A 23,950-nucleotide genomic window follows, 5' to 3' on the forward strand; every position below is an offset into this window, starting at 1 on the left:
TGTTTTCTCTATGTACTAGCAGGAGGTATTAAAAGTCATCTGTATGACTTTATTGAAGTTTGCTCTATAAAAGAAAGGCATAAAAAGTCATATATAGGGCTTCATTCATGTTTGTTCTATAATAGTATAAGGTATAAAAAGCCATCTGTATGACTTTATTTATGTTTGCTCTATAATGGCAGGATGCACAAAAAGTCATGTGTATAACTTCGTTAATTAAGCACATCGGTATACTGATATATTAAAAAGTCATCTTTTAGGCTATTTATCTGTTATCTGTAATATAAGAAGACATAAAAAGTAATATCTTTTGAATTATTCATAATACTTAACAGCATACGTATATATTAAACATTCATCTGTATGACTTTATTTAGGCTACTCTATAAATGAAATCATGTAGGCCTAGGCTATAAAAAGCCATCTGTATGACTTTTTGTCGTTTTTTCTATGCACTAGCAGGAGGTATAAAAAGTCATCTGTATGACTTTTTTGAAGTTTGCTCTATAAAAGAACAGCATAAAGTCACATGTAGGACTTCATTCATGTTTGCTCTATAATAGTATTAGGTATAAAAAACCATCTGTATGACTTTATTTATGTTTGCTCTATACTAGCAGGAGACATAAAAAGTCATCTGTATGACTTTATTGAAGTTTGCTCTGTAAAAGAACAGCATAAAGTCATCTGTATGACTTTATTTATGTTTTTTATACAAGAGTAGTAGGCATAAAAAATCAACTATATGACTTGATTGAAGTTTTTTCTATAATGGCAAAATGCATAAAAAGTCATGTGTGTGACTTCACTCATTATGCTTTGTAGTAGGATTAGATATTAAAAAGCCATCTGTATGCCTTTATTTAGGTTTGCTCTATAATAGCAGCAGACATAAAAAGTCATCTGTATGATTTTATTCATTATGCTTTATAGTAGAAGGATATATTAAAAAGTCATCTGTATAAATTTATTTAGGCTGCTCTATATATGAAATCATGTAGGCCTAGGCTATAAAAAGCCATCTGTATGACTTTTTGTTGTTTTCTCTAGGTATCAGTAGGGTAGGCTGATATAATTTCTTCTGTATGACATTTTAGTGGATCATATATTAAATAAGAAAACCAAAAAGTCTTCTGTATAACTTTATTCATGCTTCTCTATAATAATTTGATGTTTAACAATTCATACAGAAGACTTTATATCATTCTCCATGTTTAAAGGAAACACAATATTGTCTTTTGTTTAACTTTATAGTACTTTCTATATAAAGGTAAATGACAATATTTGTTGCTTAGAGTATAAAGAACCAATGACTTTAATAGTCAAATATTGCTCACCCCCACTCTCTTAATGGTTTTATATATAGCCCTAATTAATATATTTATATGTTGTTTTGCACTTGGTGATGCTTTATTTTCTTAGATAATGGTTCCTTGAAAAGTTGCACATTTGGGGGGGGGGGGGGTAAAGTTTAGATTTACCTCTCATTTACATCAAAAATAAAATTTACACCACCCCATTAATGTGCAAATATATACAGTGAATTGGTAGGCCTATATATAGGGGTGGGAGTAAAATTCATTTCCGACAAAAATTATCATTATATTTGGAAAGAGCATAAAAAAGGCATCAAGTGGTATGTTTACTTTATTCATAAGTCAATAATATGAACAGTTAAAAATTTACCAAATTTTGTTGTTTAAGCATTTTTTAGTTTTACACAGATAGCCTAGGCCTATGTCCTAGCAATAGGTGTTAGCATACAGGACCATAAGGGATGGGGGCATTTGCAAAGCGAAATGACTTTTATATTTAGAACAAACAAAAAAATATCAAAAGTATGTGTATATCCTTGGCTAAACAGCCAAGTTTTAGACTAAGCTACCCCTGCCTTTACTCTAGCCTACCTTGTAATTTTTCTTCATAGTTTCTTCTAAGACAACTAAGCTAGAGTCTTTGGACTACGATGGGCAACCTATTCAGCTGATTCTCGAAACTTGATCAGAAGACAGACAAATATAAAACTTCGAAGAGCTATGTAGCTTTACTAAATACGACTGACCACGCTATTATAATTCAAATATTCGTTATTAGACTGAAATCCATAATATGTCATATTGTGTAAATCAGGGTAATATTCTTAACTATAGACTTGCAAAAGGATGAAACAGTCAAGAAATTGTACTAGAATATTGCCTAAAATATGCTAAGGCCTTGAAGTTAGGGAATGATTTTAGTGGAAAGCATAGGGAAACATATTCCGTTTGTTGTCATGGAAACATATAGCCAATAAGAAGTCAGTTCTTATCAAAATTTCACGTGATTCAGAGGAGTTTACAAAATCTTAAAAGTTTCTGCCTAGGCTTTCCTTTCTTTCAGATATTTACACCGTTCAAACTCAAATCCTTTAAAATGGTTCTTACAGAGGAAACACCTATTTATGGACCTTTTTTTGGAGTAATGGGAGCTGCATCTGCCATGATATTCAGTGGTAAGTTTGCTGAAGTAGGCCTACAGTTTTCTGTGCATGTCCTATTGGTTCTTATGTAGCCTGTAAATGTTTTGGGGATAACATCCGAGAACTACAGCATATCTAAAGGAATTCCTGTATAGGGAAAGAGTTTTCTATTAGAGTAAGGCTCCCAGTGCTGTGTCCAGGACAAATATCTTGATTCAAATGTAGCTTAGGCTTTTCTTGAACACTAACCACTTATTCCTAACCTTAGCTGCGTTTTCAGACACTACAGGTCTCAATGTGGGTTTAGGTTAGGAAAATGAAACTTTCAGTGATGGGTCTACAGGCTAAAGTAGGGTAAAAAAACAGTATCTGATTAAGCAAAATTATGTAAAACTAAAACCCTCACATCTTGTACCAAAGAGGAATTGAGAAGGATTGGGTATAGTAATGAATAGCTAGAAGCCTAAGCAATGCATAAATATGGTTGTTATTAAGATTATTTAAGACCAAACACTAGAAACTATTAACCTATTCACTTACCGGCAAGAACCACCTTTTGGAATTATCAATTGGCCTATTTTGATGCATATATCCTTTTAGTGTTTAAGTTTTATTTATATATTGACAGAAAGCTGATTTTTTTCTGATTCTATAAATTTAACTTTTATTGCTTCATATTTATTCTACAAATCACAAATATTTAAATATAATTTTTCTTTTCAATTGCTTTTCAAAACAGAGACCACATTTTCAATTTATGTTGACAAATCATTGGTGAAAATTTGACCAAGAAGGTGGGGTTCATGTTACTGCCCTCACATTGCATCATGTTATAGTAAAATAGGGGTGGTCCAAAAAGCCATTGCTATTTTTCCAGAATGCCAAAGAAAAGTGGTCTTTCCCAAAAAGAGGTCTTTTACCCTATGTCCTGGGAAGGTATTTTGAAGTACCTAACTCCACTCCTTCTCCCTCTAGAGGATCCTGAAATGTGCCTACATGACATGTCTAAAGGCTACCTATTTAAATTTTGACAAAACAACATTTTACCTCAATTTTTAGTTAACAGTTTCTTTTTCTCTGGCTTTAGTTCTGAAAATGTAATTCCTGTTATTTGAGTAGAATTTTAAGCCATGACAATGTTATTTTGTTCAAAATTAAGGAAATGTATTTGCATAGGCTATCTTTAAAACCTTATAAATTGGGATTGAGCAAAATTGTAAAGCTGAAAACAATTTTAAGCCTATTATAGGCCTACTACATTTAAGCAGAATATTTATTTAGCAAGGTTTCACTTTTATAACACAGATTTTTAAAGGTCGGGACCCTCTAGAGGGAGAAGGGCAGAGCTGGGTTTTAACGTGTGTTGGAACCTGGTGCCTGAAAATGCAGCACTCAGACATGTTGAGCTGCATTTTCCACCACAGGTCTCAACATTGGGTTAGATGCATGTAGTGTAACAAGCATTTTTAAAATGCAGGTTCTACCACCAAAGAACAAGGTTGGAACCCAATCTGCTGAAAATGCCTTATGGTAGGATTGAAGGCAAGAATTCCAAAATTGTACACATGAATTTTTAAGCCAATATAGACTCCAGTAACTTAAGGTTTAAGAAGAAAAAATTAGATAATTACCTTAATTTGCACTTTAGGAGCAAAATAAGGTCCAATTTTGGATTTGTTTGGCTCCATTGTTGAGATGGCAGTTAAAAAACATTTTACACAAAATATAAAAGAACAGTGTTTCGACTATTTTTATGACCTAGTGACACGCCTTCTACCTCAGAGTGTGCTAGGATAGATGCAATGTAAGCTCAATATGCAATGATGACCACAGATAGTTATGATCAAATGCACCATCCTTCTGTATTTTTGACTAGAAACCCCGGCACAACGTCAGTTTCTGATAGAGCATGTGAGTTGGTTGGGTATGACAAGCAGCATCTAGCACAACTCTTTTGTATATACATGTATATTAATCACTATTTATGGGACACAGATGATGGGCAGCTCCAGTGTCTTGAAGGTTTGGCTTCCCATTCTTTGTTGAGTCTCCTTGCTTAAACATTTCCAATCATTAATGACCTTTGGCTAAAGAAGTCTTGTCTGATTCTACTGTTAACTCTGGGCTTATGAAGCTTTTTAGAATGACCATGTGTTTGTCTCTTGTTGGGTGACTGGGTAAAGAGCTTATTTTGGGGTTGGTTGACAAATTTATATGTGAGTAGCATGTCACTCTGCTTGCATTAGAGGGTCAAAGATTTTTTGTTTTAGGTTAGACAGTGTTTCATTATATAGTTTCTCACCAAGTCCAGAGATGCAATTGTGAATTGGTCATATTATGAAAAATTGAATTTATGGATAGTTTTCAGCACAATGACAAGGGCCACAAAAATATTGAACAACAGATCCTAATGAACAAAATCTGTTAACTGTAAACTCAGGTTTGTAGTTCATTTTTCAATTCTAGCACCAATTACTGGGAACCCTGTGTTTGAACTTGGTACTAAAGCAGGTTCCAGATTTAAGAAACCTGGGTTTGAACATGATTGAAAACACAATGGATGAAAATGGTTTATAGCAGACTCGGCTGACAACAATCTTGGAAAACTTTGTTTTTCAACATTTAGATTTAGGCAAAAGTTACCTTTACAGCCTAGCCTATTTGAATATAAGGTTAAAGCCTAATTTAGCTACTTTTTGCTTTCTTAGAAAGGGGTTAGGTTAGGAAAATAAAACTTGCAGGGATTGATCTTCAGACTTAAGTATGTCATGGGAATGTATTTGGAAGTACATACCTCCACTCCTTCTCCCTCTAGAGGGCACTGACTCTTGATGACTTAAAAATCCTTGTGTTATAAAAGTGAAACCTTGCTAAATAGATCTTGTGCTTAAATGAAGTACAAGAAAACTGTTTTTGGCTTCACAACTTTGCTCAGTCCCAATTTATGAGATAAACTAAAACCAGAGAAAAAGAAACCAAAAGCTGGAAACTAAGGTAAAATGTTGTTTTGTCTTATTACAATAGTGGATCTTTGAATACAAATCAAGTTGCCATCAAGCCATGACTAATTAGAGAAAAAGCCAAGACAGATAGTCTGAATGAAGCTTGCATAAGCCTTTTTAAGGATTGTATAAAAATGATGTTGTTTTACTTGTTGATAGATAGTCTATCATCCATCCTACAGCAGAACTAAGGTAGATAGACATAGAACTAAGGGATGATCAAGATTTTTTTTTTACTCACTTGTTCAGTTTCATTTTCCTAACCAAACCCCTTTCCAAGGTAGCAAATAGTAGCTAAACTAGAATTTTACCACATTATGTCTCCCCTCTTGCTAAAACATGTTAGAGCAGGGAGGCTAAGCTTTTCTAGTTATTGTTCATGGGGGGTGTTCTGTTTGTGTAAAAAGCAGCATTGCTGCTCTTTACTGGGCCTTTTCAAGGGATTTTGTGTCACATTTGAAGTGCAGTTTTTCAATCAATTTACCAAACTTAAGATGAGGACAAACAAGGGCTGGTTAGAGCCTCTTAATGACTCTAGGGTGGTGAATCATCATTTAATTAAACCAATGACCTTGTTAGCCTTTGCAACTTGGATTTGACAGTGACTATGAAAATTGAGCTTCTTCTTCTATTTCATACAGGCGGGCTTTTCAGTCAATACTATTCAGCCCTTTTCCTTTTGCTTCACTCTGTTGGCTAAACAGAGCTTCTGGCTTGGTTGCCTCTTATTTATTAGATATCCTCAGATATCTTTCAGTAAATCTTTTGACTCAAGGAGTTCAAATATAAGACGATATATATCGATTTCTGTGCTCTGTGTGCAGTTAGGCCTATGGTCAACTAGGCTCTTGGCTGATAGTGCGATTTTGTGGTGTTTGAAGCACTTTAACAGTTTACAATGCAAGGTATACTGTGCAGAAGTCAGTGTATTACATTCAAATAGGCAGTGGTCAATTGTTTCAATATTCATATTACAATACCTGCAAAGAGTGGACAAGGGAACTGAACCACTTTAATTAGGGGACTGATAAGAGAATGCCAGAAAATTTAGCCCATTTGATCCAGAACAAATTCTGTGGTGAATTTTAGATAAATCCTTGTTGGGAAAGGGGGAAAGAATGGTATTATTTTTATTAAACATAATATCAGAAAGTCTCCATCAGTAAATATCTCTAATGGGGATTGGTCTCCCACTTGGCTGTTCAAAATTTATAGCATTTTTTGCTATTACCACTTATACCTGAGTGGCTAGGAACATACTGAAGATAAGTTCTTATACCTCTTGAAGCAAGATTATCAATAATGCTAAGACAATGATAAGTGTCAATATCCAACTTATACTGAGGAGCTGTAGACAGCAACTCAAGGCTTGGCAAAGAGTCAGAATAAACTATAATTTTTTTATTACCAATTATGGATTTTTTTTTACCAATTATGTAGGGTGTGTGAGCTATTTGCTTTAATTTTTGTAAGATGTTTTATCAAGATAAAGCTATGTCTCCCCCTTATTGTTGTTAATCCACTCTCCATAAGTAGAAACTTGGTGCTTGTGGGTTTCCTAAGGCCAAATATAAAATGAATTATATCATTTTGTGTTGTTTCAATTTTTTGAAACATGCACCATAAATGATGTGCCCATAGTCAATATGGGGTCATATGTGAATCATAAAACTGGAGTAAGGTTTTCTCCTTACAACCCCAGGGTGTGGAAAGAAGTCTTTATTATATACCTGTTTTTCTGTTGCTTTTTTTATTGTGTTTGAAATATGGAGGTAGAAGTTAAGTTTTTGGTCAAGTATGAGACCTAGGTAATTAATTTGATTATTTTCTGGAATAGTTGTTCCATTTAGAGTTAGTCTTGCATTAACATAATTTTGCATGTGGTGAAATTGGATTATTTTCAACTTGGTGAATGCAATGGGTAAATCTGAATATTGACAAAATTTTCAAATTGGAAAAGTGACTTTTGCAGCTTTGACTTTGTAATTTCAAAGGTGTTGCCAGATGACCATAGTACCAGATCATCAGCATATTGTATGCTGATATTGTATTCGTGTAGGGGAGGTTCATGTCCCAGAGATATAGGGCAAAGAGGAGGCAAGTCAGGACTGCACCTTGAGGAAGGACTCTGATTATTGTTTTTTGGGATGAAGAGGCTGAACCTACACAAACAATGAAACTTTGCTGTTCTATGAAATATTTTATAAAAGATACTAGCTTGGGGGGTAGTCCAAGGTTTGCCAGTTTGGTAAAAAGGATTTGGTGGTTCACATTGTCATATGCCCCTTCAAAATCTAGGAAAGCTGCAACTAGGACATTATTTTTTTACAATGATTCATTTATTGCATTTGTTAACAATATGAAAGCATCTGTTGAGGAGTAGTATTTCCTGAAACCTGTTTGGGTGTGAGGGATTATATTATTTTTTTTCAACAAACCAGAGGAGTTGTTGATAGATCATTTTCTCCATTATTTTTCCCATCACATGAGTAATCATTATAGGCCTATAAGAGTCACGGTTATATTTGGGTTTATTTTTCTTTAAAATTGGTAGGAGGGAGGAACATTTCCAGATATTGGGGAATGTAGATGAAGCCCAAGAATGATTATAACAATTTAGGAGTTCCTATCCTTAATAACAATTTAGAAGATTAATCCTATCCTTTCCCCCTTTCCCAATAAGTATCTTTCTAAAATTTATCATAGAATTCGTTCTGGAACAAGTGGACTAAATTTTCTTCCATTCTCGTATAAGTTTTCTAATTCAAGTGGTTCAATTCCCCTGTCCCCTCTTTGCAGGCATTGTAATATGAATAATGAAACAATTGACCATTGCCTATTTGAATGTAATATGCTAACGTCTGCACAACATACCTTGCTTTGCAAACTGTTAAAATGCTTCAAACACCACAAAATCTCACTATCAGCCAAGAGCCTAGCCAACTATAGCTGCACACAGAGCATAGAAATCAACATCTATCAACTCATAATTGAACTCCTAGAGTTGAAAGATCTACTGAAAGATCTGAAAATATCTAATAACCATGAGGCAATCAAGCCAGTAGCTCTGTAGCCCACAGAGTGAAGCAAAAGGAAAAGCGCTAAATAGTATCACTGAAAAGCCCGCCTGCTGTTTAAATAGAAGAAGAAGAAGAAGTTCCTGTTTATATGAAGGGGTCATTATCATTGTCTCAGTATTATTGCCTTATCATTGTCTCAGTATTATTGATAATCTTGCTTCAAGTGGCATAAAAACTTACTTTCAGTACATTCCTAGCCACTCTGGCATAAGTGGTAATCATCAGGTTGATGAAATAGCAAAAAATGCTATAAATATTGACCAGCCAAGTGGGAGACCAATCCCAATTAGAGATATTTACTGATGGAGGCTATCAGATATTAATTTTAATAAGATTAATCCTATCCTTTCCCCCTTTCCCAATAAGTATCTTTCTAAAATTTATCATAGAATTCGTTCTGGAACAAATGGACTAAATTTGCTTGCATTCTCATATAAGCTTTCTAATTCAAGTGGTTCAATTCCCCTGTCCCCTCTTTGCAGGCATTGTAATATGAATATTGAAACAATTGACCATTGCCTATTTGAATGTAATATGCTGACGTCTGCACAACATACCTTGCTTTCTAAACTGTTAAAATACTTCAAACACCACAAAATCCCACTATCAGCCAAGAGCCTAGCCAACTATACCTGCACACAGAGTATAGAAATCGACATCTATCATCTTATATTTGAACTCCTAGAGTCGAAAGATCTGCTGAAAGATATCTGAATATATCTAATAAATATGAGGCAATCAAGCCAGTAGCTCTGTAGCCCACAGAGTGAAGCAAAAGGAAAAGTGCTAAATAGTATTACTGAAAAGCCCGCCTGCTGTTAAATAGAAGAAGAGAAAGTGCCCTTATTAATTGCCATGGGTCAACAACAACAGCAACCTTATAAGAAAATTAAAATATATTTTCTTGTGAATTATTATTGCTTCTAATCAGCAGTTGTACCAAACAAATCCTGCTCAACTCATCCTCAGGGTTATACTGTGGTGTTTCTCCTCCCCATAGTATCTATTTTCCCTTATTTTTTTATTTTTTTTTTTTTTTTTTTTTTTTTTAAAGCTTTTTCCAATAGGCAATGTTTATAAGTCCGCCAAAAAAAAATTCCACCAGATCCCAAATCAAATTCCAGTGAAAGTGACATAGTGAAATATGCCCATCTTGGCTGGGCAAGCACACCATTTCTAAGTTCAAATGATAGCTCCAATTCGGAGAATAGGACACTGATAAGTGTAGGGGTTAATGTCACCGTAAATGATGATAATGGGTTGCAGGAGGTCCACTCTAGACGCTTAAAAAACAGAAAAAACATCTCCCCAATCAAAAGCATTTCCCCTCTCCCTGCCCTAGATCATCCCTCCAAAAACTTAGGAAGGTACCTTGAAATTACTCCTACTTCCCCCTTTGAAATAAAAATGATCACTGCAATAAGAGTTGCAATTTTTAAATTGCTAAAATCAATGTTCTCTCTTAATATTAACCGTGATGGATCTCTGCTAATATCAGCAGATACAATAATTAACCTAAAATCCCTTCTGAATACCCCAATTATTGCATCTAATTGGAACCCAAAACAATCACCTTCAAAAATAGTAGTTTATAATGTTCCCCCAGAGATATCCACTCGGGAGTTAAAAGAAGGCCTATCAGATAGAGCTGGAAACACAATCCCAGTTGAGGATGTTACCCAACTTGGCAAACCTAACTCTAATGGCCTAAAAACTAGTAGATCCTTCTTATTCACACTGAAGGAAAAAATTAATATCCCAGAAAAATTATTCCTATTAGGGTAAATCAAACCACACAAGGAATACAAACCTAAGCCTATCCAGTGTCAGAAGTGTCACAAACTGGGACACACAACAAACAAATGCAATGAAATTCTCCGAGAGTGTAGTAATTGTAAAGCTTTCCATCCCAAAGAGCTGACAACTTGCAACAACACTCAGCCTACATGCATCAATTGCAAAGGCCCACATGAATCTACAAATAAATCACTATGCCCTGCATACAAGAAAAGAGCTCTAACACTCCAAATATCAACAGAGAAGGCCATCCCATACCCCTTTGCAGTAATGGAAGCAAATGCTGCCCAACAATACCAAATAAAGCCTGTAATAAAACCAACCAAAACCCCCAAGTCAAACGCCCCCAATGCATAAAGCACCCCATCTAAAACACCATCTTCTAAGCCCCCGAGCTAAAATCCCTATCAGAAGTAATTACCAAGCCAACAAACCTCCTTGTCCAGTGTGATGTGGTCAGCCTGACCCCCCCCCCCCCTCCCAAGAAGAAACAAACCAGAAACACTACCAGGAATCAATCCCTTAACCGACAAAAAGGGTGCACAACCAAAAATATAATCCACAAATATATGCATATTCATTCTAACCTGTAATGAAGTTCATGCCATGAACATACATCAACTAGAAAAAACAAAAATCATTGTAGAATTGGCAAAAACCTACATCCCTGATGATAAGCTCATTCAAGCAAAAAAAGATCTTGCTTTAGTTTTAATAAATCTGAACATCAATAAAGAGCCATATGGAGAATAAATCAACAACACAACATATATCAATACTCCAGTGGAATGTAAGATCACTCACAGAAAATAAGCTAAATGAACTAATATCTTTTATGAATAATAATTCCATTAATATTGCTTGCCTCCAGGAAACTCATTTAACCCAAAATCAACAAATTAAGTCTCTGGGATTTACTATCCTCAGAAAGGATAGATCTTCAGAGAGAAAAGGAGGTGGGGTAGCTTTATTAGTTAAAAATAAAATAAAATTTTGTGGCATCAATTTTCCAGATTTTGCAAATGATGTTGATGTAATTGGTATCAGTGTTTGGCTGAATAATTTAAAAACCTAGATAATAAGCTTTTATAACCCTAATGGCCAAACTATAGATGCCAAAGATTTCTTTAATTATATAAATAATCCTAATATGTTAAAAAATATCATTATTTGTGGAGATTTCAATGCCCACAGCCTTTTGTGGGGGAATAAACCAGCAATTAAAGCTGGTAAATTGATTGAGTATATGACTTCGAATAATAATGAATGAGCTGTTGCTACCCCTCCAAACCTGAATGTTTACCTTAACCCCAAAAGTGGCATATTCTCCACAATTGACCTTCAAATTGTGTCATTAAACATTTTGAACAAAATTTACATTAATTAAATAGATAGTCTATGTACTGACCACTTTGCTATAGTTGGCTCCCTAAATGAACCTGCTGAATCTTTATCTCATACCTCCAAATGAAACATCATCACTAAAGCAAATTGGTCTATGTTCCAAAATAAGCTAAATGATGAAATTACAAGTTTCACCCAATGTTCATGCATTTCTAACACAACAGTTGACACACATGCTGAAGCCTTGACATCTTTACAAATAAATACAGCTAATTATGCTATCCCCACAACAACACCTAAGAAAACATTCCCTAAATAAATTCCTAAAGCATGGTGGACAAATGAGTGCCTAAATAAATGGAGGATAAAAAAGGCAGCTAGGACAGAATTCATAAAAAAAAACTATCACCTCCTACATGTTTAAAAAAATTACAAGCAGAATCGTATCTAATGCCAAATATAAATACTGGAAAAATTATGCAAATAATCTCTCCAGAGAAACACATGAGCCAATTATACATAAAGTCATAAGCCACATCTGTGGGGAAAAGACTTCCCCCAACCCACTCCTGTATGAGCTTATACATAATAATACCTATTATGACAATGATAATGAAAAAGATAACCTATTTGCAACTCTTTTTGTTAATAAGCTAACATCAAATAATAAAAGCAAACTGTCCCCAATTCCTATGAACCCAAGTTACCAACCACGCCCAGGATCCGAGTACATAACTAATCCATTTTCAATCCAGAAATTGAATAATGCAATACATCATATTAGGACCAAAACTAGCGGCAGCTATGACAATATACACCCTACATGAATAAAGAATCTCGCTCCTTCATACAAACAAGAACTGCTAAATTGTTATAATCACGCTTGGGCATCTTCTAGGTTCCTCAACATATGGAAATGTTCGTCCCTCCTTCCAATCCTAAAGAAAAATAAACCAAAAGATAACCCTGAGTCTTATAGGCCCATAATGATTACTCCTGTGATGGGGAAAATAATGGAGAAAATGATCTCTCACAGACTCCTCTGGTTTGTTGAAAAGAATAATATGATCCCTCACATTCAAACTGGATTCAGGAAACACCACTCCTCAACAGATGCTTTCGTTTTGCTAACAAATGCAATCAATGAATCTTTCTCAAAAAATAATCTCCTAGTTGCAGCTTTCCTAGATTTTGAAGGGGCATATGACAATGAGAACCACCAAACCCTTTTAAACAAACTTGCAAACCTTGGAGTACCCTCTAAGCTAGTATCTCTTATTAAATCCTTCATAGAAGTGCGAAGTTTCATCGTTTGTGTTGGTTCAGCCTCTTCACCCCAAAAGACAATAACCAAAGGCACACCTCAGGGAGCAGTCCTCAGTTGCCTCCTATTTGCCCTATATCTCTGGGACATGAACCTACCCCACACGAATCTACAATAAGCTGATGATCTGGTGCTATGGTAATCTGGCAACACCTTCCAGATAGCACAGTCAAATCTGCAAAAGTCACTTTTCCAGTTTGAAAAATTCTCTCAACATTCAGATTTACCCATTGCAACCACCAAGTAAAAAATAATCCAATTTCACCGGAAGCGAAACCATTTTAATGCAAAACTAACTCTAAATAAAACAACTATTCCAGAAGATAATCATATTAATTATCTAGGTCTCATGCTTGACCAAAAACTTAATTTCCACCTCCACATTTCAAACACAATAAAAAAATGATATAGAAAAACAAATATACTAAAAATACTTCTTTACACACCCTGGGGATGTAAGGAGAAAACCTTACTCCAGTTTTATAAATCACATATAAGACCCCATATTGACTATGGGCTCATCGTCTATGGTACATGTGCTAAGACCCAGATGCAAAAAATTGAAACAACACAAAATGATATAATACGTCTCATATTTGGTCTTAGGAAACCCACAAGCACCGATTTTCTGTTTATGGAGAGTGGATTAACAACAATAAGGGAGAGACGTAGGTTTCTCTTGACAAAACATCTTACAAAAATTGAATCAAATAGCTCACACACACTACATAATTGGTTAAGAAATCCAGCCATGTATAGAGGCATTGCAGATGAGTATGCCAATATTCAGAAGAAGTTCCCCATACCAGCAAAGTCTATTGCACCCAATTTGCCCCGATCCCCCCCCCCCATGGAATTGGTCAAGTCCCATAATAAATAATGAAGTCTCAAAGTGGAATAAAGATTTAACCCCCCTTGCTTTTGTCCAGAAAAATTTTTTACAGAACTTAATACAATTACCTATAAAAATCACTTCCAAATATATGTTGATGGGTCAAAAATGAATGAGAAGGTTGCAAGTGGTGTTTTCCTTCCTCACCTGAAAATTGCAATGGCCGAGAGCTTTGCTTTGTAAACTGTTAAAATGCTTCAAACAACACAAAATCTCACTATCAGCCAAGAGCCTAGCCAACTATACCTGCAGACAGAGCACAAAAATCGATATCTATCGTCTTATATTTGAACTCCTTGAGTCAAAAGATCTACTGAAAGATATCTGAGAATATCTAATAAATAAGAGACAACCAAGACAGTAGCTCTGTAGCCCACATGAGTGAAGCAAAAAGAAGAGGGCTAAATTGTACCAACTGAATAGCCCGCCTGCTGTGAATTAGAAGAAGAAGAAGGGTGAGATTCTTTATCCATGTAGGGTGTATATTGTCATAGCTGCTGGTAGCCTTGGTCCTAATATGATGTATTGCATTTTTCATTTCTTGGATTGAAAATGGACTGGTTATATACTCAGATCATGGGCAAGGTTGGTAACTTGGATTTACAAGAATTGCGGAAGTGTTGCTGCAATTATTGGATGTTAGCTTATTAACAAAAAGAGTTGTAAATAACTTTGCCTTTTCATTATCATTGTCATAATGGGTATTAATTATGTATAATTGGTTCATGTTTTTCTCTGGAGAGTTTATTTGCAATATTATTACAATAATTGTATTTAGCATTTATTCTATTCCTTTTTAGATTAGATTCTTATTGTAATTTCCTTATACATGTAATAGGAGATGTTTTTTTAGGAGTGTTCTCCTTGTTGCCTTTTTTGTTCTCCATCTATTTTGGTATTCGTTCGTCTACCATGTTTTGGGAATGTGTTTGGGGAAGGTTTTCCTGAGTTTTGTCCTGGGGATATCATGATTAGCTGTATTTATTAGCATGGATGCCAAAACCTCAGCATGTGTGTCAGCTGTTGCATTTAAAATGCATGAATTTTGGGTGAAACTTGTAATTTCATCATTAAGCTTATTTTGGAACATAAGCCAATTTGCTTTAGTGTTAATATATTGGAGGTATGTTACAGAGTTTCAGCAGGTTCATTTAGGGAACAAACTATGGCAAAGTGGTCTGTACATAGACTATCAATTTTATTTATGTAAATTTTATTCAAAATATTTAATGACACAATTTGTAGATCAATTGTAGAGAAACTGCCACTTTTGGGGTTAAAATATGTACTTAAATTTGGAGGGGTAGCAACAGCTAATACATTATTATTTGAAATCAAACACTCAATAAACTTACAAGCTTTATTTGCTGGTTTATTCCCCCACAAAAGGCTGTCGACATTAAAATGTACACAAATAATTATATTTTTCAACATATTAGAATTACTTATTCAATTCAATTCAAACTTTTTATTTCCTCCGAATACAAAGAGTAAAAAAGAAATAAATAAAAATAATAACCGCTAATCAACAGGCCATAAAATTATTTTAAACTATATAACAACAAATACGCAGAGGTCTTCAATCCAAATTACCACACAAATTAACACTTCATTCAGTAGATAGTTAATTAACACTTCACAAATTAACACTTCATTCAAGAATAAATAAAATAAAATAAATTAAGCTTCGTGAGCAGCTCTATATAAATTATGAGAAAAAAAATTTAAATTTGATAAAAAATTCACTTTATTTTTTACCAAAATATCCAAAATGTTTTTTATTTTATATGTATTATTTAAAAAAAGTGTTTGATTCAGTTTTAGAAAATCAGCGAAGAATCTTAGAAAAATTAAAAAATTGCGTTTTTGCATGCGCAATGTTACTATTTCTAAAAAATTGGAGAAGCTAGGAAAAAACTAATATCTTAAGCAAAGCGACTATATTATATACCTGAGCCAGTGATGTCCGAGAAAGAAGATCGCGAAGACAAATTACTGCCCCGAAACTAGACGCTATTCTACTCTTAACTGCTTTAGAAACAGAAGCACAGCATGGAGCTAAAGTTGGTCCATAAGGTACACCAAGATATAAAAAAGATTCCAAAGGTTTTAAAATACTATCATAAATACGAACAGAAATTTCTGATTTAAGGAGATCATTAGCCTTAGGACCAAGAATTAAAAACTGACACTTTTCAGGGCGAAAACGAAGTCCATGCTCACTAAAACCCTTTGCTAAAAAATCTACATTTTGTTGAAGTGACTGAAGCGATCGACTCAAAAAGATTAAATCATCTGCGTAAGCAATCCACGACAGAACATAACCTTTACCATCAATAAAAGTCAACTGAATTTGATCAAATAGCCCCGAAACAGTAATATTGAAAATCAAAGGAGAAATAATGCTTCCTTGTTTTAGCCCCCTACATAACTTAACATTATAATCACTAAACTGATTCTTCCACTTAATACGAATACGAGAGGAGCCATACCACTTTTTTAAAACCCAAACTACTGGTAGTGGGACATTATTCTTCAGAAGCGCAGTCATAGCCCAAGAATGGATAATTGAATCATACGCCGCCGCAAAATCTAACGCAAGTGTATAAACTCTATCCCATTGCTTACAAAAGGATATTATTCTTGAAAGGAGGGCATGAGCAACATCCATGCTTAGACCCTTACGGAACCCAATTTGATTCAGGCCTTGGTTACAAGACTCCAAATACTTTAATAAAACTAACTCAAAACTTTGCTAATCTGGCACGAAACAGTAATCGGCCTGTAATCAGAACATCGATTCGTATTCCCTCCTTTTTTTTGAAAGGGGTGAAGTGGTAGCACGAGAAAAGCTAGTTGGAAGAACTCCAGAAGAAAGAATAGTAGTAAAAAGAGTAGCGAGGAGAAGGATTGCTTTGGGGGATGCCCATTTTATATGGTTTGAATGTATACCATCATGATCAAAAGAATGCTTACTTTTTAGAACTTTAATTGCTACCGTTACATCATCAACAGAAACAGATATTTTACTATTTGGACGGGGCTTTGAAATTTCTTCCGATAATAAAGAGTCAAGCCGTGATTCAACTGCCGCATCACCTGATGAAAAAACTTGATTATAATGAGTTATCCAATCATCTAGTTTTAGAGAACTATTAGAATCTGGTGAACAATTATTATTATGACGTCCAGAATTAACCAAACTCCAAAGCTCATTCTTATCACTAGTAATCCTTGAACCAATTTCATCTTTTATAATTTCATTATGCAAACGCAACTCAGAACGAAAAACGCGTTTAGTTAATTTCATACCATCATAAAATAGTCCAGATCGCGGTTTTCCCGCGCAATTCCAAAGGTAACAAGCTTGAGATGCATTCTTTTGGCTTTGCTTTAAAATCGGGTTAAGGTTCCAACCTAAAACACGAGATCCACGACGGAAAGAATCAGTTCTAAATGCTTTATTAGCCCCGACTTTTAAACTATGAACAATTTCAAGGTAAAATAGATCAATATCAATTTGATCAACATCCTTAGAATAATTTACAATTATTTTAGCTAAAAGTGCATTTGATTCTTCATGATATTTGCACATTTTTTCCCGATCCCAGATCATTTTATTTACAATTTGACTAGAACGATGGATAATTTTAAAAGATGGAATTTGAATATTTAAATGAAAAGGAAGGTAAAAATGGTCACTAATAGGCATATCCAACCCAACATGAACAAGCTGTGGTAATAACGCTGCATTTGAGACCAGCACATGGTCTAGATTAGAGCAAGAACCAGAATTATGGACATACGTAAAATCCGCATCTTTTGAAACTATAGTATTAACCGAAAACACAGATAAAAGAGTGGAGGAGTTGACATCAGAGAGAGCAATTTTGCAATTAAAATCCACGCAAGTCCGCCTATGGGAATCCGATGTAACTCGACACAAATCGTGATTATAATGAAAATACAAAATTGAAATTAAAATCCAAATCAACTTTATGATAATTTGTCCGTAATTAGCAGGAGAAAACAATAATCCCTGGGATTCGAACAGCAACAAAAAACGATTAACGGCAAACACTGAAACTGGAATATTCTCTCGAATAAAAATGCAAACGCCTCCTGATGGGCGTCCACCTGTAGGTGTAGCTGGAGATATAAAACACTTAAACTGCTGCGACAGACTCGAAACAAAACTAGTAGAGTGGTCCAGAAGATGATGCTCTTGCAGACACAAAATATCCAGATCGCGCAGCATAGACTGCAATACATGTTGTTTATCACCAAAACCATTCAGATTCAGAGATATAATCTCCGCACTAATCATTTTTTATTCTTTGCAAATTTTTCGGTTAACTGTTTGCAGCGAAAGCTAAATCCAGTATGCTCATGAGATCCACAATGGAAGCAACAAGGTTCACTCTGGCAAGGGTTGATCCTGGGATGAGAGTGTCCACTACCAAGCCACTTGAGACAACGTTCCATGCTAGAACAGCCTGACGATATATGCTCTAGCGACCCGCATTTGTAGCATATTCGCGGTAAAAACTTATAATCAGTAAGCCGGAAATGTTCGTAGCCAATGTGAATCCCATGACATCTGTAGTTTAGCCATTAGGTTTATAAAAGATTATTATTTAATTTTTGTTATTATTCAGCCAAATATTGATACAATTTTTATCAACATCATTTAGACAATCAGGAAAAGTTTAAGCCACAGAATTGTATTTTATTATTTATTAATAAAGCTACGCCATCTCCCTCTCTCTCTTCTTATCTCTCCTTTTCAGGATAGTAAATCCCAGAGACTTAAGTGATTGATTTTTGGGTCAATTGAGTTTCCTGGAGGCAAGCAATATCAATGGATTTATTATCCATAAAAGATATTAGTTCATTCAACTTATTTTCTTAAAGTGATCTTTTGGAGTATCAGCACCTGCAGAGTCAGATGAAGTTTCTATTTCAGTGTTTTCTTCAAAAAAGCCATTGTTTTCTGGTGTTACTTTTTTTAGTAAATGGGTAGCAATTTACTGTTATGGCCCCCTTTATAACTAAACAATTATTGTCAAAATTATTACTTCATTGTATTTAGAAGATTTGGTTGACTAGGAAGATTTGATTATATAATAGGACAGAAATTGGTTTTTTTTTTCTCAATTAATTAGCTAGCAGTGAAGATGAATATACTTGAATACTTGATATACATTTTAATATTCTTACTCTCATTCTTGTCTATGTCCTCTTCTGAAGGAAACACTAGGAAACCTATAAAAGTTCTTACAGTATAATATGCAGGAAACCTATCTTAGACAGATTGTTTGTATTGCTTCCACTTTAGTTCACATTTTTTCTGCCCATATTTTGTTTTGTTACAGTATAATATGCAGGAAATCTATATTAGACAGATTGTTTGAATTGCTTCCACTTTAGTTCATTTTGTCTGCAATATTTTGTTTTATTTTGTATATCATTGTTATATCTTCTTCTTTAAGTGCCAAGCCTTCTGGAGTCCACTTTGGTCTCCTTTTGGCTTCACGACGACTTTCAATCTACAGGGGATGATGGGTCAGGAATAAGTGTTGCTACCATCTGTGTGAACTACTCGCAGATATTGTTATGTCTTAGGAAATCGAAAATACTTTTGTATAGATATCTTTCAGTGTCAGCTGGTAGGTTTTAGAGCAGCAACACGTTCATGTCAGGCTCAAAGAGTTGCTTTTGATTCTATAATAAAGAATTTTATCTGCCCATGTTGGAAATTAGGATAGAATGGGCATTTTTGTTTTTGAAGGAACTCTTCATCTGAGTATGTCTCGGAAGGTCTGGGCCTTTAAATTGGGATTAATTGGATTATTCAAGGATCTACTAGCTAGCTGGTCTGTTAGCTAGTAGCTAGCTAGTAGAATTTGATGTCTTGGTGGCTAGGGATATTCTGGAACTTGACTTCAATAAGGCAATTTTGGAGACTGATTAATTGATCTCTGATTGTCCTCAGGTCTGTATCCTTAGCACTCCAATGAATATTATCAATGAGCTGAAGGGCACCTTTGGAGTCTGAGAGCAATACTACTCTTTTGGAAGCTGGTAGATTAATACTGATGACCTTTAAAGCCTCTTTTATTGCTGGTAGCTCTGCAGTGAGGATAGAAGTATTATCAGGAAGTCTGGTTTTTATTTTCAGTGAATAACTTGGGATAATAGATGCAGAGCTGCATTTGCTGCCTTTAACCAAGCCATCAGTGTAAATTTGGAGAGAATCTGGATACAAAGTGGTCATTTTCTCATGAAAAAGTGTCTGTATTTGGATTGGCAGGTAATTGTCTTTTGCTGCAAGGGTATCTCTAGTGAAACACTTGGAGGTGAGATTTGCCATCCTGGGGGGACAAGAAAATGACTGAAACAGGGTGAGTCAAGTTTCCAAGATGGGACAAGCTCGTTAAATGTTTTCCATGAACTTACAGATGTCAAAATATGGGAGATACCATCTTTGGCAAAAGTGAGCTTAAAAATATCATGCTCATGACCTATAGCTTGTATCTTGATGTAATATTTGATGATCAGTGTATTCTGTCTTTCTAAAATAGAGGGCAGGCCAGTTAAGTGTTTCACTTTGTTAGAGGGGCACTGAGCATGAAGCCCTAGGGCAATTTTGCTAGCCATATTTTGGATTGTTTCTAATTTGACAAGGTTAGTCTTACGACATTCTCTATATCAAGGAGGCACACTTGTGCCTCTATAAAGAGGCGACCCACCACAATGTTAAGTGATTTCCGGTCCTAGGGGTCGCAGAGAGACTTCGGTGATCGCATTTTGTAGCCCAAGCTCAAACTACGAACCGTTCAAAATTTCACCCCCCCCCCTCCGACTTGCTTTTACGGTGTGAAAGTGTGTTACAGGTTATAGACTGTCGAACGCAGCCCCCCTTTAGCGTTGTCCAAATAGGCTGAAATTAAGTGGCTGTGCATTCCTATAATCTAAAAGATCATTCTCACACTTTAAGCCAAACCTAATCACTCCTTCTCTGTTTTACAAAAAACAGACATAGCCACTTAAAGTTCATTTCTCTTTTTTTTTATCAGCCACGCCTACAGGCCACAGTTGGCAATGGATCCGGGTGAATGAGGACTCATTCGAGGCGCAATTCGACCTGTTAGGGCCTTTTGATATTTTCAGACCGAAAAAATTATCCTCCGAATTTACATTTACGAAAAACCTCGTTTTCCTATAAGAGCCCATGTTAATTTTTCCCACCACAGCCCCCCTTTAACGTTGGGCTAAAATCTAGAGGATAAGCTTTCCTGGGGCCTGGGAGCTTATCCTTAAAATTTCAGCTGAATCCGATCACTCCTTCCCTGTTTTCCAAAAACCAAATATCAAGTTTTGTGGGTATTTGCTTGCGTCAAAAATACATCGCACAGAATAAAAATAATGTAATGTCTCTGTGGTAAAGTGGTTGCTATTACTGACTGACAGGAGGAAGATTAAAATTCGTTTCTCTGTCAGAGAAAATTTTCTTATACATTTAATTCAAAATTTAAAAAATAAACCTAGTTTCTTTTTTAAATCCAATCTATCAAATTTTTCGGCTCAACAGGAGACTCCAGAAAAATATCACAGTCGGCCTTCAGGTTACAGGTAAGTCTGCACTGCGTTGAGAACATGGGGCCTGAGACGGCTGATAAAAATCTTACTGTGCATTTGATTTGAGTATTCAGGGATTAAAAGCCTTAACACACGAATCTTCAAAAGCAGAGGGTTTGGGAGGGGGCCGCCCCCCCATCTTTATCTCCTGAAAATATCAGCGAACAGTTAGTCAAGCAATAATAAGTAATAAACCGTACAAAAACGTTCAGAAATTATTTGAAAAAAAACTACATTTTCTATAGAGTTAAAGAGGCTGAGTCACAAGTTCGAACCTTAAAACGTACAGGGATTAGGAGGTGCAGTTGGGGGCTGCCGCCCCCAAACCCCGCTTCCGTATATGAAAGGGGCTGTGCCCTCCTCAACGCCTCGCTCTTTACGCTAAAGTTTTTATTGTTTAAAAAAAAGAGTTGTAAGAAAGTCAAACTTTAGCTTAAATTGTGAGGCGTTGAGGAGGGCACAGCCCCTTTCATATACGGAAGCGGGGGTTTGGGAGGCGGCCGCCCCCCAATTACACCACCGAATGTCGGTACGGTTTAAGGTTCGTCCTTGTGACTCAGCCTCTTTAACTCTTTAGAAAACGTAGTTTTTTTCAAATAATGCTTCAATGGCATACTCAATCTTTGAACAAATAAACCTCTTAGAAAAATCAAAGAGTATTTCTTGGGAATTAGCCCACTTTGACCCCGTCAGCCACTTAAGGATGATTAACCTTTGCATACATGGATTTTTTATGCAGTTGATTTTGCCAAGTCAGTCTTGGATCCAGGTATACTCCTCAAAATTTAGGGGCTACGGCATATGCTATTTTGACATTATTGATGAATAATTTTGGAGGTATGATAGACCTTTTGTTGTGGAATATGATTGCATTTGTCTCAGACTTGGAGATAGGTAGGGAAAATGCAGCAGAAAAAGTTGCTAACTCATCTAATGCTAAGTTAATAATATTGGCAATAATATTTACATCTCTACCTGCTGACCAAAGAACTAAGTCATCTGCAAATTCAAGCTTGGATATTGAATGCTCAACTGAAGCTCACTTAAAACTAATAAGAAAAGAAGGGGGCTGAGTATGGACCCCTGAGGGAGTCCAACATGTAGTGCTGAAATACTGGATAGCTCATTTTGCACCCGGACTTTGTAGCTTCTATCAGATAGATAATTGAAGAGGAACTTAATGACTCCATCCGGGAAATACGTCCCTTTTAGAATTTGACAAATGAGATACTTGCAAACGTGGTCAAAAGCTGATTCAAAGTCAACTGAGACTGCTGTCTTGATCTCACTACTGTCTATGGCATTTCTTGCAGCTGCTTCAAGCTGGATTACATTGTCTACAGTATTACGCCCCTTACAAAAGCCAGCCTGGGAATTAGGTAGAATTCTATTAATTTCCACAAACCATTCTAACCTCCTATGTAGTATCTTTTCAAAAAGTTTTCCAAGCAGTCATAGTAGTGAGATAGGCCTGTAGGAATTGATTAAATCTGGAGGTTTGCCTTGTTTTCTAATTCGGATATTATTAAAGCTTTTTTCCATATCCTTGGGAATATTTTTGTAGTCCATGCATAGTTATATACATGAAGTAAGGCATCATGAAAAATTTCTCCTGTATTTATGATCCAATTGGATACTTATTTTGTCTTCTCCTGGTGCTGAAGAGGAGTTTGACGACTTTATAGCCTCCTATAGCTCAGATTTGGTAAACATACATACAAGTTCCTTCTTGAAATTTGTCCTCTCATGCAACTTGCAGACTCTAGGTCTTCCTCTATGCACTGGGAGGATCTCTTTGTTGAAATGAATAGCAAATGCTTCAGTAATGTCTTTGTTGGTGTTTAAAGTGGTTTCTGTTGTTGTAAGACAGGGGATCTTTGAATTGTAAGTTTTATTATTGCCAGCCATTCGATTTATGAATGACTGAATTTTACTTGAAGGAACATTGTGGTGAATTTCAGATGAAAAGTCATTCCAAGCTGAGCGCTTGGCCTTCAAAACTGTTTTCTTCACTAAAGCTTCATCCTTCCTAAGAGCATTGAAAGTTTCTTGGCTTAGATGCCTCTGGAAAATGTTTCTCGCTTCCTTTTTACTTAGAACTGCACTTCTGCACTCTTGACTCCACCAGATTTTGTTAGACTTCTTTAACAAAGAAATAGGAATTTGGTCAGAGAATTTCTTGATTGAGTTTTCTGCTGCTGTTAAGAGAGTGCCACTTAGTTTTTTGGCTTTAATTTCAAAATCTTCCTCTAGCCTGATAGTAGAGAAATCAATGCTATCTAATATGTTTTTGAAGAGGGTCCAGTTTGCTGTCTCTAGATTGAATCTCGTTGTTGCTGGAACAGGAGTGTATTGTGCTGCATGAATATTGGTAGGGGTTGCAGTATGGTCAATCTGGGACAAGAGAAATCT

The 23,950-nt window shown here is 35.5% G+C and overlaps 2 protein-coding genes across 3 annotated transcripts in view; one reads left to right on the plus strand and one right to left on the minus strand.

The window, feature by feature from the left end:
- The window catches only part of LOC148953240 (periodic tryptophan protein 2 homolog), an 80,680-nt gene extending 78,594 nt beyond the window's left edge, over window positions 1-2,086 (minus strand). The window contains exon 1 of one of the 2 annotated variants that reach the window (XM_089088412.1): window positions 1,908-2,086. In XM_089088412.1, coding sequence (XP_088944538.1) covers window positions 1,908-1,925 — 18 coding nt within the window. In that variant the 5' untranslated portion in view covers window positions 1,926-2,086. The remainder of the gene's footprint in view (window positions 1-1,907) is intronic. The other variant, XM_089088411.1, reaches the window with a different exon arrangement.
- A 212-nt stretch (window positions 2,087-2,298) lies between these two features.
- Window positions 2,299-23,950, plus strand: part of LOC148953241 (V-type proton ATPase 16 kDa proteolipid subunit c) — a 37,333-nt gene continuing 15,681 nt past the window's right edge. Inside the window, exon 1 of the mRNA XM_089088413.1 lies at window positions 2,299-2,491. Within this exon, the coding sequence (XP_088944539.1) occupies window positions 2,413-2,491 (79 nt within the window). The 5' untranslated portion in view covers window positions 2,299-2,412. The remainder of the gene's footprint in view (window positions 2,492-23,950) is intronic.

Source organism: Artemia sp. Qi Xiang Cuo, chromosome 4, assembly GCF_049724085.1.
Source record: "Artemia sp. Qi Xiang Cuo chromosome 4, ASM4972408v1, whole genome shotgun sequence".
Lineage (NCBI taxonomy): Eukaryota > Metazoa > Arthropoda > Branchiopoda > Anostraca > Artemiidae > Artemia > Artemia sp. Qi Xiang Cuo.